Source organism: Fonsecaea pedrosoi (assembly GCF_000835455.1).
Source record: "Fonsecaea pedrosoi CBS 271.37 unplaced genomic scaffold supercont1.1, whole genome shotgun sequence".
NCBI lineage: Eukaryota > Fungi > Ascomycota > Eurotiomycetes > Chaetothyriales > Herpotrichiellaceae > Fonsecaea > Fonsecaea pedrosoi.
The window spans coordinates 1,846,361-1,862,622 of NW_013550615.1; the positions used below are offsets into that span (position 1 = coordinate 1,846,361).

Sequence of the window (16,262 nt, forward strand, 5' to 3'; positions counted from 1 at the left end):
GGCTTGGGTCAGTACTCGACAAGGGCGATACGATCCCCAATCCAGAGAAGGGATAATGCGACTTGACTTGACTTGACTCGCCGCAGCGCGATGAGCTAGAAGGTCCAGACACCCAGCAGAGGTCAGAGGGCAGAAATTTGTCGTAAAAGAATAAGAATAAGAACAAAACATGTTCACCTATGTACCTGTACTTGTGCGCACAAGGGGACTGGATGTAGATCTCTCCACCTGCTTTTTCGGCGAGATTTCCAGATAATAATTCTGACTTGTTTGTATAATGCCTCGATGGGGACAGGGGATGTGTTTGATGAGTAATGCGCCGCTCGTGCGGGCATCACTGGGACTGGTTGTCGGACGAGTCTCGCATCTCTCGAATCTCGAGCTGCACGATGATGTCGATGTTTGGGGGTCAAGCGACACATGACGACAGAGGCCGAGTTTGCGCCGACAGTGTAGTTCTGGGCCTTGGATTGGCTGTGTCGACGCGGGAATTAATGCCCTGGTCGCGCTGGGACCCTGCGAATGTTCTGAATACCCTGGGTGTGCTGGGATTCTCTCCCCATGGGGAGCGTGTATAAAAATGCTCTGGACCTGTGGATTTTGGCCACCGTCACAGAAGTGGAAAACATCATTAAAAAAAAAGGCATCCAAGTCAGATAAACCAACAATAACAACAACAAACATCCAAACAGCCAAACATTCATGAATCCCGTCAATTCTGACAACTCATCGACCCATCAGAGGTCGTCTTCAAGCTCCAGCCTGCCAGCACCACTGCAAAGTCTCGTTGACAAGGCAGAGAAGGAGAGAGACTTGTACGAAGATCCTTGGGGTCCGATGTAAGTACCTCTGAGAGTGGCCTTATAGCCTCTTCATTGCATATTGGACCGTCTACTAACAGGGGTTGCGAATATAGTCCAGGTCCAGAGCCTTCAAAACAAGTCAACCAGCCCAAGAAATCCAATCAAGAACAAGCCAACAGGAGATCACTCCTCAAAAAGCCTCGTCTGCCAGCCTCGTTGCAGCGACTTGTGGACAAGGCCGAGCTCGACAGGGAGTTGTATGAAGATTCGTGGTCTTCTCGAATGTAAGCATCGGCGCTCGCGAGTCTTTTTTGGTGGTCGCATTACTGATACATTCGCGTATAGTCCACGAGCCTTGGGCTGGGGAAAATATAGCAAGAAGCAAGACACAAAGAAGCCGGTGACGAAGGCTTGAGAAGAAAACAGCCGAGTGAGAGTAACCTCGAGCATCATGGCACCAATACTCCCTAACCACTCCCTTGCAACGAATAGCCAGCTGTCACGAACCAAACATTGATAATGTGGTGAAAGAAGCAAACAAGTCGAACAAAGACAGGGTGGAGTCCTTGACTTGAGCCAGCATGTTGCGTTCGCGAAGGCAGAAAGCTGTTGCGCATTACTGGCGCTATTCTCAGCAGATTGAAGCACGACCCAATCTCAACGATGATAGACAGGACAGGGATTCTGCCACCATCTTACCTGTAGCCAGCTTAAGGACGCTTCCAAGGCAGAAAGCCCCAAAGAAGTGGACTTGAAAGGGGTAGTCTTTGGCTCGCTCCTGTGTATAATATTAATGACCCAGTGTTTTCTCCCACGATTCCTCCTGAGCGTCATCAGGTGTAACGTTAGTCAAAGGTTGGAAGTTGAACAAGGCTGAAGCTTCCAGTAGCATCATTTAGTAGAGACCGTGAGACGGTACATCCAAGTACGGCCAGGCAATAAAGTCTGCTGGTACATTGTCCGTCTCTGGAGACTTCCACGAGAGGGCGTGGAGAGTGGCTGGACGATTGGTAGCGCCACACATCGGGAGCGTCAGGACGTGGCGCTGAACGATCCTTGATGTGGCGGTCGTCCCTTACCTATCTGTACGCTCGTGGTGGCTTGAATCAGCGATGCGAGATCAGTTGGACATCAGTCCTGCAAGTCTAACCTCCTTCTATCACTGTTCGAATTGACTGCATCCACCAGAGACTCTTGGCAGTCCTGAAAAGGTGCGCGCTTCGATTGTTCGGCGAACTACGATGGGCGGCCTGGTCGCGTGTCCAGGGAGAAACGAGTCGAAGAGTCTTAGCCTCTCCCAAAAGGTTAGAACAGTATTTTCTTCTGTAACTTACACACTTTTCTGGACCATATCAGTAGCGACTAGCATGTGAGTATTCGACTTGTAGGCCGATCCTGTCAATGAGAGGAATAACAAGAGGAATGAGATCAATCGCACAGCTTCGAACAAACTTCGTCAGTGCAAGTCGGGCACCCACCACTCGACAGCGCTTCGAGGCTGTCTACTGGAAAAGGTAGACCCCGTGAAACCCCTTAGATCGGCAAAGACAGCTGAATCGACCAAGGCCAGGCCCCGAACACACATCTTTCGGCGTCCATGGACTCTGAGATTCGCTATGGACCGTCCTCTCACCTTGTAACTCATGACCTACCATGATGCCAAGGCGTAAGTCTATTCGTATGGTGCCGACTGTCCGGAGAAATCTTATCACCAGGTCTGGAACGTACATCGGCCTCCATAAAACGTTTGATCCACAAGAGTCCAGTCAAGCATTCTGGCCGAGTTAAGCATTCTGGGCCGTGTCTTTGATCGACATGATAAAATTCTGTGGCAACTCTTTTGAGTTTCCAGGCTCGACATGCTTGCCAGGCATCACGATTCATGAGGGCTTCAGTCGACGGTGTCGGCTCGCGTAATCACAAAGCATGGCTGATGAAGGTAGTAGGAATTTCCAATGCTCGAGGTTGGAGAAGGGCCACAACCGAATCGAGTAGCCGCGAACTTGGGCTCGATCCATCCAATGGTGCATATTGTCCTCAAATTCCAACAAACATCAAGGTGTCACCGCAACCTCGTACATGGTTCTGCCATCTCCGAGGCCAATTCTAAACACTCATTCGTTCTCATGACAGACGAACCGCATGTCTCTCAGACGGACTCTTGACCAAGAACTGCCTGTCAAGGTACCAAGACCATCGGGCGTTGAACAAGCGAAATTCGACTGCCGGGCCGTGTGCGGGTGCAGAAGGGGGGAAGTGAGGAGGAGGATGGCCGTGGGGAGGACGGCTCTTTCTCCGGCGTCGGCGCGTGCGGTTGGTGATCGTGGTGGGCGTCGTTTGGCCTTGACAGCAACACAGAGCTGTTCTTGAGGATGTTGTCTCCACATTGACAAGACAAAGGAATGTTGTTGCAAGGTGACAAGCGCTTCAAGATCAGTCAAGCATCCTGCTTATCCCGAAAATGGTCGTTGCTATTGGCCTGTTGGGGAGAGATACGAAGCTTGGCACATGTCTTGGCGAGGCTCCACTGATAAGAGCAAGGCACCAAGGCCCGCAAGGCTCGCTAATCTTACAACCTCAGCTGCAAAGTTGGGTGCCGGGCAATCAACCACGAGGCGTATTCAGGGGCCCCTGCGAACCTATTTGATTCAGTTATTTGCATCGCCTTTGCCCTCAGCCAATCTCCGCCCTCGACGCTTCTCTATCAACGGGGCCAAGCCTCAGGACCACCATCCTCAACTCGGCTCCCTTGGCCCGTTTGAGGCAAGGGCCGCAAGCCTTCCGTGTCAATGGGATCCGGAATAAAAAAAAAGAACACTCGTGCTTCTCGCTTCGCAGTCAGACACAGTACGGGTACAGGACTGGTGGGTGTCTTGACAACTTCAAGAGCAATGGATACTTTTGGACTGTGGGATTTAGCGTGGAGGTGATCTGGCAACGGAATAAAGTGCCACGCGCATTCTCGCCATGGTGGACTCTGGTCCCGATATCCGTTAACCACCCCAGGTATATAGGAGGAGGTCTGCCCTGCTCCGTCTCCACAAGTCTTCTCTCCATCAAGCATTTCTTGTCCCGCAGGCTGTTCCTCCTGAGAGTCGACCTCCAGCATTGTCTGAGTCTACCACCATGGCCACAGTCGCAGTCCCGGTCGCCGTAGGTTTCTCCCCTCCCTCGACCATCCTTCCGGTTTACCAATGCTGACATCAATCCCTAGCCGGAGTTCAACTCCAGCATGGCCAATGGAGGCGATCCACAGCAGATAGACGTCAATCTGCCTTACACCGGCCTCGAGTACCATTACGTCTACCAGGTGATTATGGGATGTCTCGTCTTCGTCATTGTCCCCGGTCTCGGCTTGCTCTACGGTGGCATGACGCGCAGGAAGTCTGCCCTGGCCATGGTGTTCCAATCCTTGACCGTGATGGCGGTGTGCTCCTTTCAATGGGCCTTCTGGGGCTTTTCGCTCGCCTTCTCCCGAACCGGCGGTCCCTTCATTGGCGACCTCAAGAACTTTGGAATGATCGATGTAAGATCTTCGCCAGAAAACAATCGCAAGACTCTCTTGTCAGGGCGCTAAATTACATTCCAGGTCATGGCTGCACCTTCCTGGGGTTCGGCCGTCATTCCCGACATTGTCTTCTCTTTCTATGAGTTGATGTTCTGTGCCTGCGCGACTATGATCGTTGTGGGCGGCTCGTTCGAGCGTGGCCGCATCCTTCCATCCATCATCTTCGGCTTTTGCTGGGCCACCCTGTGCTACTGCCCAATCTCCTACTGGACCTGGAACGCCAACGGTTGGCTCTTCACCTTTGGTGCTCTTGACTTTGCCGGTGGCGGTCCTGTCCACATCTCAAGTGGTACCGCCGGATTAGCCTACGCCCTTGTCCTAGGCAAGAGAAGCCGATATGGCGAGAAGCACGTCTACAAACCCCACAACGTCACCATTGTTTTCCTTGGAACAGTCCTTATCTGGTTCGGTTGGTTCGGCTTCAACGGTGGTTCTGCTCTGAACGCCAGCATCCGAGCCATGATGGCTATCTGGAACACAAACTTGGCTGCATCGTGTGGTGTGGCTGGTTGGGTCCTTATGGACTACATCAAGCGCCGCAAGTTCTCTGTCGTTGGCGCGTGCGAGGGTGCCATTGCTGGTCTTGTTGGTATCACCCCTGCGGCTGGTTATGTGTCTGTCTGGTGTGGCGCTGCGATTGGCTTCATCACTGCCATTGTGGTTAATTTGTTCGAGCCCGTCAATGACTGGCTTCACATTGATGATGGCTTGGAAGTCTTGTGAGTACCATCCTACCCATGACGGCGATAGAATTGGTGCTGATGAATCATTTACAGCAAATTGCACGGAATTGGCGGCACGGTCGGAGCATTCCTCACCGGAATCTTCGCATCTGCATCCGTGTCGTCTCTTGATGGCGCTACCATCGCTCAAGGAGCCATCGATGGCCACGGCGTTCAGGTGGCCAAGCAGCTCGCTGAAATTGCTGCCATTGCCGCTTGGTCATTTACCCTGTCCTACATCATGCTCACTATCCTCAAATACATCCCGGGACTGCATCTGAGAGTAACGGATGAAGTGGAAATCATCGGTCTGGATCTGGATCAATTCTCTGACGAGCTTATTGGCGAGTGGTCATTGTTCCAGGACGAAGCTTCAGTCCGTCGGAGCTCGATTGCTCAGATCAACGCTCAGATCACCCAGGGCGTCGCGCCGGGCGACTCATCTTCCCCTCAGTCTGAGAGCGTTTCTGGTGAGAAGGAGCCGACCAAGTCTACCACCGAAGCGCCGCAGTGATTGTGTGGTGTCCCTTCTACCCCGGATTGTCTTAGTTGGTTGTTCCATAATTGATGCATCGTCTTTATATACCCAGATGTGTAGGAGCTTCCCATAGTTTGAGCGAGGAGTGGAATCAAAATTGTCGGTGTTCTGCAAATCTGTCTGTCGCGTTGACCCGCATAATGCTGTCCAATCTCTGGCGCTATGATGAAGGGCAATAGTATAGTATATTGACCGACTTGGTTAGTGCCTTGCCGAGTGATCAAACGAGGCTGAACTGGTGGGGGTTGGTGCGGGGGTGACGGGCGACGGGTGAAGGTGGCTGTGACTCGTTGCTCGATGTCATTTCTCCGATGGGTGCCAGCCAGAGTTGTGTGCCTGCGCCATTCGTGCCCCAGAAATCTGTACCTTGTCCATGATAAATTGCCATATGCTACCTGCTACAAACGCACAGGAGTCTCGGAAGGAGAATAAGTCTTGCTTTGGAACATTTCCTAATCCTTCTAGCCCCTCCTTTTCATCATCGTCTCCTCTCACGGATAGAGATTCCCCATCAACGTACCCGTCCGCAGCCAGACTTCAGCTGCTGCTCGTCCGGTTCAGCCTTGGTCGGCGCAGGCTCTGCAAAAGACAACACAGGTTTTCCTCATTCACCCACCCCGTTTCTGTGTCCCGCAATGTTCGCGGCGAAGCGACTAGGAAAGGTGAGTGGCTCTGCTCTCCCAGTTCACATTCTCTCCTCCATCCCTCCCAAACTAACGTTCATCGCAGGAACTGGTCAAGGTAATGATCACATGCCAACGACCACCCCCCCCCCCCCCTCCCAAACAAAACTACACCGCAAGGCGTTGTTTTTCTCACACCCGTCCTTTTTACGAGCCGTCCTTGTCATTGCCTGCTAGTGGTCTCTCGATCTACCAGACGCCACGAGTGCTGACATCCGTGCTATCGTTACCCTCTTACAGGCAAAACAAAAACTCCCTCCAGGGATCGAGCTGGTCAAAGCGGACGACTTTCGAGAATGGCTGGTTGACATCCAAGTCCTGGACGCGAATCCTCTGTACATGAACCAGACTTTCCGTCTCAGTTTTCTTTTCTCCGATTCCTATCCTATAGGTAATGTGCCACACCGAACCCCAAGGGAAGAAAGAGGATGAGAGAGAGGAGGGGAACAAAGGGGAAGAACGGGTAGAAGCTGGGCTAGATTGACCTTTTTGACTGACATTGGGTTATAACGATGGCTATTTCATACAGAAGCACCAGAGGTCGTCTTTCTCAAAGTACCACCCGCCGCCACCGACCCCGCGAACCCGCAACAACAGTCCCAGTCTCAGACTCCCTTTGCCGGCCGCCCCATCCCGATCCATCCTCACATCTACTCCAACGGCATCATCTGCCTCGACCTGTTGGGCTCGGCGGGGTGGTCGCCCGTGCAGTCGGTGGAGTCGGTGTGTATGAGCCTGCAGAGCATGTTGACGGGCAACACCAAGAACGAGAGACCCCAGGGCGACGAGCAGTTCTGTCAAAGCATGGGCGTGCGCGGGCCAGACGGGTGGAGCGGGTACCGAGGCAAAGGCCGCGGACGAGGGTTGAGGGATGTACGATTCGCTTATGACGACGACACAGTATGAATTAATTACGACGGCATGATATACTACTTTAAGGCGTCAGGAGAACCAGTTGGGGATGGATGTCGCTGGCTGGCTGGCTGGCTGGCTGGTTAGTAGGCCGATGGACCGGCTCGCGATAGTTGGCCTCTCTGGGCTGGTAGGGGTGTCGGGCGTTTTGATAGGAAACTCGGGCATCATATTCTGCAGAGTCACGTCGTTTTTCCAGGCCTGGGAGAGAGAGTGTGTGGCATGGATGGTATAGTGGCAGAGAAATGGCATCACTACGACAACATCATCTCACAATGGACTAGATTGGACCATATCCCTCAGCCGGCCGACCGAGCCATTTTGGACCTGATTGGGTCGACCCACTACATGGGATATAGGCGAGATGCTTCTTTGAGAATTAAAGAGAGAGCATGGGACGTGGAATTATTTAGAAATACTATGGACTCGATACTCGTGTCTCTTCGTTTGCGCCACACCCTAAAGATTTTCTGGGTTGGAAGAAGTGGAACCAGAGCAGATAGTGACAAGCCACGGTCTCTATCAGTAGAAACAAGAGACACGGCCGATCCGGTGCCGCGAAAACTGGCTTGTTTCGACTCTCGTTTCGCTTCGAGATCGCCTGCGTCCTACAGGGACGGACGAGCATCTTCAATTTCTCACTTCCGGTCACTTCCTTTCCCTTTCCAATATACCATGTCACTCATTCTTCCAAAAATCCATGTGATGGGTGGTGCATAGAACTAGTCAAAATCCGCAGCCCTTGCTCTTCCATCGCCACCCTTTCTGTTCGGACTCATGCTCCCCGACCATCGCCTCTTCCCTTCCTTCCTTGATATTCCTCGTGCAGGTGGTGGTGATCTCGACCTAGACACTGATCGTCCGCTGACACTAGACGAGTTCCTTCTCCTGGACAGAGGTGCTCTTCGTCGTGGAGGGGTCAAGCTTCGACTCCTGCTCCTGCTCCTGCTAGGTGAATATCTGTTGACTTTACGCCTGGGTGGTGAGCGCGATGGCGAGCGTGATGGACTGCGAGAAGGAGCCCTTCGTGGAGCTGGTCGATGACTAAAACGTGGTGGTGTACGTGATCTAGACTTGGGTCTTGCAGCTGGAACGTTGCGCCGGCGAGATGGATGCACAGCAGGACTGGCTTGGCGTGGTGGTGGTGGGGGAGAACGAGATCTCGACCGCGACGTCGAATAACTACGGGAACGCCGATTCGGGAGGCGGCGTCGAGGCGGCGAGCGAGAACCATCGGAGTGACTACTGTACGACTTTGAGCGTGTACGTGCTCGTCCACGCGGACGGCCGTTGTCTCGTTCTCTCCTTGGTGGTGGACTCGGAGAGGCCGAATAGGAGAGCGATCGTCTTGCTGTTTCCACGCGTCGTGGGGCGGAACGAGAGCGAGAGCGCGATACTGACGAAGAATAGCTTCTTGCCCGCCTGTTTGCACCGCGAGCCGGAGGTGGGGACCTCGAAAGTGACTCGGAAACACGCCGACGTTGAGTCTTCCTTGTCGACCGGTCGTCTGGTGTCAATGACCGAGACCTCCTATCTGTCCGTCGAGGTGGACTTCTTGTGGATGACCTGCTCGTCGTATAGCTCGAATAGCTCGAATATGAGCTGACGCTTTCAGAGTCCGAAATATCATCCTTCGGTGCAGGCAGGGCGGGTGGCTCTGGTTTTGGCAAATTCTTGAGATGTTCACGCATCTCCTCCGTAAGGGCCCCCATGCCGATGGAGGTGAAGTAATTGATCGCGAACCGTGTGTTACGAGGTGTATCAGTCGGGAAAATACCTGAGAAGCAGGGCCGAAGAATATCATCCTTCATCCTCTTCTGAAGCTCAGGCATGCCCAAGGCTTCGGCCAGGTCCTGGAACAATATCTTAATGAAAATGCGGCTGCTGGAAGTAGTCTCTTCTTCATTAAGGTGCACCACAGAAAACACGTGCCAACCAATAGCATCTGTAGCCAACAGATGTCCGAAGAATCGAGCAATGTTCCGTAGGCGATTTGTCTCATATCGATGAATAGTGTCGTAGTATTTCGCAAAGGACTGTTCAAACAGGTCCGTCCAAAGCCGGTTAAGCTTCGCAAACCTCTCACCGACAAGGCCAAAGAATTTCGAGTATGTCTTCTCCTGTGAACAGCACTCGATGATCATGGACGGTAGCTCAGACTCCTGGCCTGCCGGGAGCTGGACTTTCATCAGCTTGTGACACGCTTCTTCGAAGTCAAGGCTGGACATGATGGTCAGGTAGATTGTCCTTCGCAAATTAACCAGGTCCGTATTTGTTTGGTCTTTGATTTCCATTGCACGTTCTTGTTCGGCGTCTTCATCATCCGAACTCTCCTCAGAGCCGCTATCGTCGTCGTCTTCCTCATCGCCGCTGTCTTCCCCGAGGATTTCGGCTTTCAGTTTCCTATACGCCTCTTCATGTTCTTCCCAGTCTGGATCGTACTTGAAAATATTCAACGAGTCTTGAACATCAATATCATCATCAAGGTCGACTTGGTGCGTAATTTGGTCTTCCTCCTCCACGAGATCGAGTTCCTCGCGAATTGCCGGGTTGTCCTTGTACCGATCCTTTCTGACTTGGAACAGTACTTCTATCATGTATTGGACTCTTTTGTCGATGTCAGCTTCGTGCAATATACTTCGAAACTGATCAAACACAGCCAATGCGATAGGAGGGCTCATCTCCTCCAGATGTTGGCCCACTTCCCGGGTCAAACCAACCGCGATTTCCACGGAATCGTCAGTCGGTTTGTGCAAAAGCAACAAAAGTAGCTGTGCAGCGAGAGTCTCGTGCGCCACTTGCTGGTTACACAGGTGGGCGATGAAAGTGGTCGAGGACAAGCAGACTGCTTTGTCATTGCGCTTGAAAGCTTTTCGAAATTGAACAACCAGCCGGTTGAGGAGCAACTCTCCGACTTGAGGGAGTTTGGTATTCACAATGGCAGCCATCGCCGCATATATCGGGGTGAAAGGTAGGGAAGCGGCCTGCGCTTTCATGATGCTCCGACAGAACAGCCCCCGACCACGGACAAGATTTTCACCAAACAGCTCCGGGACAATGTGCTTGATGTTGGAGACATTGACCTTATTAATGAGGCCGTTGATGGATTTTTTCAAAGCCTCCCAAGCCATTCGCTGGTACTCTTTGCTTGACTTGTCGGTGATCTGTGACTGTAAAGCACGCAGTTTTGCAGGAGGTATATAGGTGCCGCCCGATCGCATCGTAAGGAGCTTCTCGTACTCGGCTTTGGCAGCCGCTTGTTTTTCTTCGGCCGTCAAAGGTTTTCGTCTTGCTTCATCTGGTTCCTTAGGTTTGAATTTGGCGAGTAGCTGTCTCTCGCGCTCATCCATCTCACGTTCCGGCTCCGCGCCCCTTGGATTGCGCCCATCGTTAGCTTCGACTGGCGCGGGTCGGCGGCGTCGAGGAGAGGGTGACCGAGATGGAGGTGATCTCTTTCTTGCTGCTGAGGGGCCGGGGGAATAGGAACCACCTGGAGGCGGCGTGGGAAGGCGGACAGCAGACGAGAGTAACATGGTGTCCGCCATGCTGGCAAACTCAAAGACTGCAAGCGGTGGTAAGAGGAAGCAGAATCTTCATTTCCTCTGCTGTTGCCAGTTTCGTGGATGCGAAGACATCTTGATTTAAGTCGAAGGCAGCGGCAGGCAAATAAATCGCAAGTCGATTTTCAAACACGGACTCGGAAAAACCCTTCCGGAGCGATTTCCTTTTTAAGCCATGCAGCGAAGTGACATTTTCCGACAACGCGACTGCGTGTCCATTTCAGTCCGCGTGTCAAACATTACAACAGTGATTATTCACGGCGTCTCTTGCGATACATAAGGTCTCAAGGGCATCATCCACAAGCAGGAACCAAATTGTGACGAGATGGTATTTTCTCACCCTGCGAACAGCGCGGTCAATCGAAATGCTAATGCTCCCCTGTTCTAGCTGGACAAAATTGTGGGCATGGCGATGCTCGTGGTAGCGACCACAGTCTTCTTGTATTACACAATATGGACCTTGTTCATGGTACGGCACCTTGCACAGATATGAGGCTATCAACTAAAATTTCTTGCAGCCCTTTGTGGACGACGACCATCCACTTCAGAGCCTGTTCCCACCTCGCGTCTGGGCAATCCGAATCCCTGTCATCCTCACGCTCCTTGGTTCGGCGGTCGTAGGAACGTTCCTAGCCATGGTCATGATCAGAAGCAATAGGAAGAAGGCAGCAAAGGCTAGAGCTGCTGCGGCCAAGAAGTCGAAGTGAAAGAGGAGGCTTCAAGATATGGGATCAAACACGGTGTCAACGGCGCTCAGGCGGTGGGCAGTTATGCAGGTTTCATATCCTTTGTCGACACCGAAAAGTCGGGCCTTGACATTCGTGGCCCGAAAGTCCTCTCTTCGACGGGATCAGCCGATTTTGAAGGAACCCAATTTTCCATTCCGCTCAATGCAGAATCAGTTGTGATGCAGCATCAACCGGCCGAATCCGAAATTTCGCGGTGTTTGCATTCAGTCGTATGCCTGAAAAATGACGAGGAATCTTGTACCTATAAGCCGTCGATGGAGCCAATACCTTGGATAGATGGAAACCTTTCTGCGATGACTCTTTTACCAGCCGAAAGGATGCTTGTTTATGCATGTACAAATCAGTCGACTGACAGATGATACTGCAACCTATTACAGCCCTTTGCAATCCGTACTCGGTACAGGGAACCATTTGTGGCTTGAATGGGGAACACGAAGACTTGGGTGGGTTTGGAATGTGAGTCAGGCGCAGGCATCTAACGAGCTGGAATTATCTGCCTCTGCTTCCTTGTAAGGCTGGCTGCAAATGAGGTAAGTCGGAAGGACACCTGCAGACCAAATGCATGAACTTTGAGGACGACTGATCCTCTTGTCGTAATGGAGTGTAAGAGAGGCTTTCCGTGATGATGTCCTTGTCGCCGGGCCTTGGAATCCGCGAACAGCCTCGCTACTCTGGCGACTCGTGACTCGCCCAGCCACATCCCGTGGGCCTGGGAACATCTCCCCCGCACGGTACTGCAAGTGACCGCCCCCGAGTGTTTGGGAATCAGTGACCATTCAGACGTCCCCCCAGCGCCCCGTTGCCGATAAGCAGGTCACTAAGTTCACCTGGAAGGGCCTCCTGACTCAACGACTACTTCATTGCTGAGTGCCTCTTGCACAAGTACGTAGCTACCCCGAGCAAAGTACATATAAGTGATGCCACATGACTGATTCTGATTACAACCATTCCTTTCTCTGACCAGACAAAGAATAAGATACTCACAAGTCCTTCGTTGCACCCTACTCAGCGGTCCCTCCTTTGATCCTAACACGCAACTGCTGGTGCAAGCTGATCTGCTGCTCGAGACCACTCCTCACTCATTCCCTCTCCAACCGACGCGTCGAATAACCCCGCGCCGGTCCCTCGATTCACTTCAACAACAGCACAGTGGCCTTGTGTATCCTGCGGACGCGGTCACTCTTCTTGCAGATACAGCTTGGCTGCTCGTGAAGAGTAGTTAGCTAGGTCCTCACACTGCCTCGCCCCATTTCTTGAATGCCAGCATCCAACAAGCCAACCTCCGTCGAGTCCAGGATCTCTGAAAGAGAAGGCTTCCAAACAGTGGCAGACCAAGATCGCCCCGCCTCAAGAGCAGGAAAGCGAAAGACAAAGAATGCTGCTGTTAAACAGCTGTCGAGCCTCGATCATGCCGAAAAAGCAGCTGAGTCAATGGGCCAATCTCAACAAACCCCTATCTCCTCAAACCCTTCGCCTTCCATTCTGGGTCAACTACCCCAGGCATTCCCTTCAAACAGAAGGATCAGTCCGGTCGACGTTCTCAACGACGTGAACGCTTCCCAAAAGGTGTCCGATGAGCACACTCCCCCAGCTGACCATTGGGCTCGGAGTGCAGTCCATGGCAGGACCCCGCCTGTTGAACACATCCCTGGTCTTAACACAGGCGGCTCTCCTCCTTATGAGCCAGGCTTCAGTAGCCGCGGCGTCTTCAACAGCAGAAGCCCTCCAATCTCACCTCCGCTACGAAAGGCCCGTCCTGTCAGCTACAGCAGTGCTATCCCTCCGCTCCCGACTCATTCGAGAATCTCGACCTCTCCGTATGGATACGGCATGACAGCTTACGGATCTCCGCCTGCCCCGCCTCATCTACCTCAACAACATTTTTACGGGCCTCACGATGTTGATCTAGGTCTCCATCCTCCCCATACGCCTCTACCAGAACCAGTCCCATTGAAATTCGCTCGCCTTCCAGGATCAGGAAACGAGTCTCGCGAGGCTGCTTTACTCGCTGTGGACGGTGAATTGCACATGGTGAGCTACAATGGCGAGAAAACCGAACACATAGGAGCGCTCAGCGGCGTGCAGGGTACCATCCTTGACGCCGCACTGCTTATGTGGAATACCGGCGAAACTCCCTTTGCGGACTACAGGCCTCTCGTTGCACTCACAGTCTATGGGCCCGGCGGGCCTGGATCTGTCCCCATGGTTCCAGAAGACCGGGCCTTTTCAGGGCACCACCAGACACCCTTCGAGACGAAGGTGGTGGTGTATTCAGTCAGCAAATGCTGCGAGGTCGCCGAGCTGCTGAGAGTGCAGACAGCCGTGGAGAGCTTTCCCGGAGTACCTTCAAGCGTCAGCCACGCGGCAAACCTGAAAGTTTACTCGAGCGGCAACTTTGTTGTCGTGGCATCCGTTGACAGTGGAGAGATGTTTGTCTTCTCCATTCGACAAGGCAAGGACTCTGCAGCATTTGAATGCTTAGGCAAGTACTGGACTACGATACAACCTCAACTCCACAGAAGGGACTCCTCGTCCCACGGACCAGGATCGGATGTAGATGTTTCACCTGCTGATCTTGGCCGTGGTCCGGATAACCAGAACCTTCCAATTCTCAGTCTTAGCGGACGATGGCTCGCTTTTTGTCCTGCAGGCACACCGTCACGAAGATCTGTTGGGGCTGTTTTGGGCGATCATGTCATCCATAACAAAAACTCTAATATTACAGCTGGAACGGCGCCTTCGCGACCTTTGCCCAATTGCGATGTTGAGTCTCCTGATGTCGACACATTCCTCAGCAAAGTCGCCAAAGGCTTCGCTCAGGAGGCGGTAAGGGGCGCAAAATGGATCAGTGAAAAAGGAATGCAGACGTGGCAGAGTTACTGGAAAAGGGACCCGGCCAACCCTAACATGCCAGCTGCTCCATCCTCCAGCCCTCCAGTTTACTCTCCTCAGCTTGGCCTGACACAATTTCCGCCTACTCATGCCATTGACCAGCAAGGCGTGTCGAAGGACCCGGATCTTGTCACAATAATAGACTTGAAGTTGCTCCAAGACAACCAAGGCCGAAAAGCAATCTCTGAGTCCAGCCCGATGGTCACATTTCAAGCACCGGGAGGCTGTAGCTTTCTGTCGTTTATGCCTACAGGTCTCGGTATTTTGACAGCCAACCGCAAAGGTGATGTGCAGTACGTCTGGGATTTGATGCAGATGAAGTATGTCATCGTTTCGACACCTTCGAATCCTGCCGAAGGTGGACGTGTGCGGCAAATTGCACGCTACGAACGACTGAGTCCCTCCTCGATTGTTGATGTTGCCTGGGACGGTTCTACTGGCTCCCGGTTTGCCATTCTGACGAAGAATCGAACTATTCACCTGTTCGACCTGCCAAAAGGCGCTTTCCAATGGCCGCCACCTCCGACTAAGAGGAATCGGCCGACTTCAGCGCCGGCTGATCCCTACCAGGTAAAGACAGACCATGAACCAGCGCCGCCTGGCGGCTTCTTTGCCTCCGCAATGAGCATTGCAGGTAGAACCCAGCCGATGCTTGCAAGTTTACGTGGTAGAGCACCAAGTATTAGCAGTGGGGTGGCTGGGATGGCTCCAGCTGGTATGGGGTTTGCCTCTACGACCAGTATCAAAAGCGGCAGCAGAGCAGTGGCAGCCGGACTCAGCAAGTCTTTAGGTGCTGCTACCGAGACTGTTACCAGCATACGACACGCGAATCAAAGCAGGCTTCATCTGAAGATTCCAGCCCGAGTGGGCATATTTTGTTGGCTCCAACGTGATAGGAAGTCAGTACTATCTATCCTGGACGAGAACAACATCAAGAATTACTATGTGCGAATGACAAAGCCTAGGGAGAACCGGCAGATGGAAACGGTATCGGTATTCGATGCGCGCAGGGCTGTCGCAATCAAGCTCCCTAAGGCTGCGGAACTCGCTGCAGACCTTCCGGTGCGGAATCGCTCAGACGAAGCACAGGGGGACAGCGATGCGACCTCTGCATTGCTCAGCTTCTGGAAAGTCCGATCCACCAGAGATGGAGGTTCCAGAACGCCACACCCGCTCGCTTCAGCCGAGATCGAGACCAATGCGCCGTACCAGCCTTTCCATTCCGACCGCCGAGTTGCCATCTCCTTATTCCCAGATAGTGTAAAGATCAATCATGGAGGCATCTCGGCTGGGAGACCTGGCCAAGCTCCTGTTGCGGAGGCTGTTGGTTCAGCGTCGAATCAAAAGTGGGTTTTCGGCGACGAGGTTATCTCGTATGCACAGAATATCACCAGCCAACAAGCCGTAGACGAAGGCTCTATTATCTATCGAGAAACTACGGTTTTCTCTGGTAGCACATCCTTGGCCGCAGGTCCGACGGGACTGTTGGATGACGAAATACCACAAGCCGTCAGTAACACGAAAAAGAAGAAAGGCAAGAAAAACCGAATGCAAGCCCGGTTGTTCGAACATGACAATACAAGCGAAAACATGATTGATTTTGCAGGGCAGGATGTCCCTTTTGAGCCGGACGAAGACTTGCTCCGAGGTGACAGCCCCCCCTGAACTTCGTGAGCCGTGCGAGGAGGTTGCTCCGACCATTCTTTTTGCCATTGTGCTACTCGATGGTGTTTAGTTTCCCGCGAGGAGCCCGCTCATCTGGTGGGAGCGAATGATGGTCAGACGGTGCTTTTCATAGCTTCGCTCCCAGCTCAGTGGTACTGTATCTACCCACG

At 52.8% G+C, this 16,262-nt stretch overlaps 6 protein-coding genes across 6 annotated transcripts; 5 read left to right on the forward strand and 1 right to left on the reverse strand.

The window, feature by feature from the left end:
* Positions 1–702: 702 nt before the first annotated feature.
* Z517_00669 (uncharacterized protein) lies at positions 703–1,218 on the forward strand (the record flags this gene model as incomplete). Its single annotated transcript, XM_013433633.1, has 3 exons — positions 703–839; positions 917–1,087; positions 1,149–1,218. 3 exons carry the CDS (start codon positions 703–705, stop codon positions 1,216–1,218), a joined length of 378 nt encoding a protein of 125 aa, XP_013289087.1.
* A 2,711-nt stretch (positions 1,219–3,929) lies between these two features.
* Positions 3,930–5,607, forward strand: Z517_00670 (uncharacterized protein; the record flags this gene model as incomplete). The annotated part of the gene is made up of 4 exons (XM_013433634.1): positions 3,930–3,956; positions 4,018–4,329; positions 4,393–5,090; positions 5,148–5,607. The coding sequence occupies 4 exons, from the start codon at positions 3,930–3,932 to the stop codon at positions 5,605–5,607; spliced, it is 1,497 nt and encodes a 498-aa protein (XP_013289088.1).
* Positions 5,608–6,266: 659 nt separating this feature from the next.
* Z517_00671 (uncharacterized protein) lies at positions 6,267–7,220 on the forward strand (the record flags this gene model as incomplete). The annotated part of the gene is made up of 4 exons (XM_013433635.1): positions 6,267–6,293; positions 6,361–6,372; positions 6,555–6,705; positions 6,844–7,220. 4 exons carry the CDS (start codon positions 6,267–6,269, stop codon positions 7,218–7,220), a joined length of 567 nt encoding a protein of 188 aa, XP_013289089.1.
* Positions 7,221–8,468: 1,248 nt separating this feature from the next.
* Z517_00672 (pre-mRNA-splicing factor cwc22) lies at positions 8,469–10,771 on the reverse strand (the record flags this gene model as incomplete). Its single annotated transcript, XM_013433636.1, has 2 exons — positions 8,469–8,733; positions 8,793–10,771. The coding sequence occupies 2 exons, from the start codon at positions 10,769–10,771 to the stop codon at positions 8,469–8,471; spliced, it is 2,244 nt and encodes a 747-aa protein (XP_013289090.1).
* A 421-nt stretch (positions 10,772–11,192) lies between these two features.
* On the forward strand, positions 11,193–11,493 carry Z517_00673 (uncharacterized protein; the record flags this gene model as incomplete). The annotated part of the gene is made up of 2 exons (XM_013433637.1): positions 11,193–11,255; positions 11,305–11,493. The coding sequence occupies 2 exons, from the start codon at positions 11,193–11,195 to the stop codon at positions 11,491–11,493; spliced, it is 252 nt and encodes an 83-aa protein (XP_013289091.1).
* Positions 11,494–12,792: 1,299 nt separating this feature from the next.
* Positions 12,793–16,092, forward strand: Z517_00674 (uncharacterized protein; the record flags this gene model as incomplete). Its single annotated transcript, XM_013433638.1, has 1 exon — positions 12,793–16,092. The coding sequence occupies one exon, from the start codon at positions 12,793–12,795 to the stop codon at positions 16,090–16,092; it is 3,300 nt and encodes a 1,099-aa protein (XP_013289092.1).
* Between the last annotated feature and the right edge of the window lie 170 nt (positions 16,093–16,262).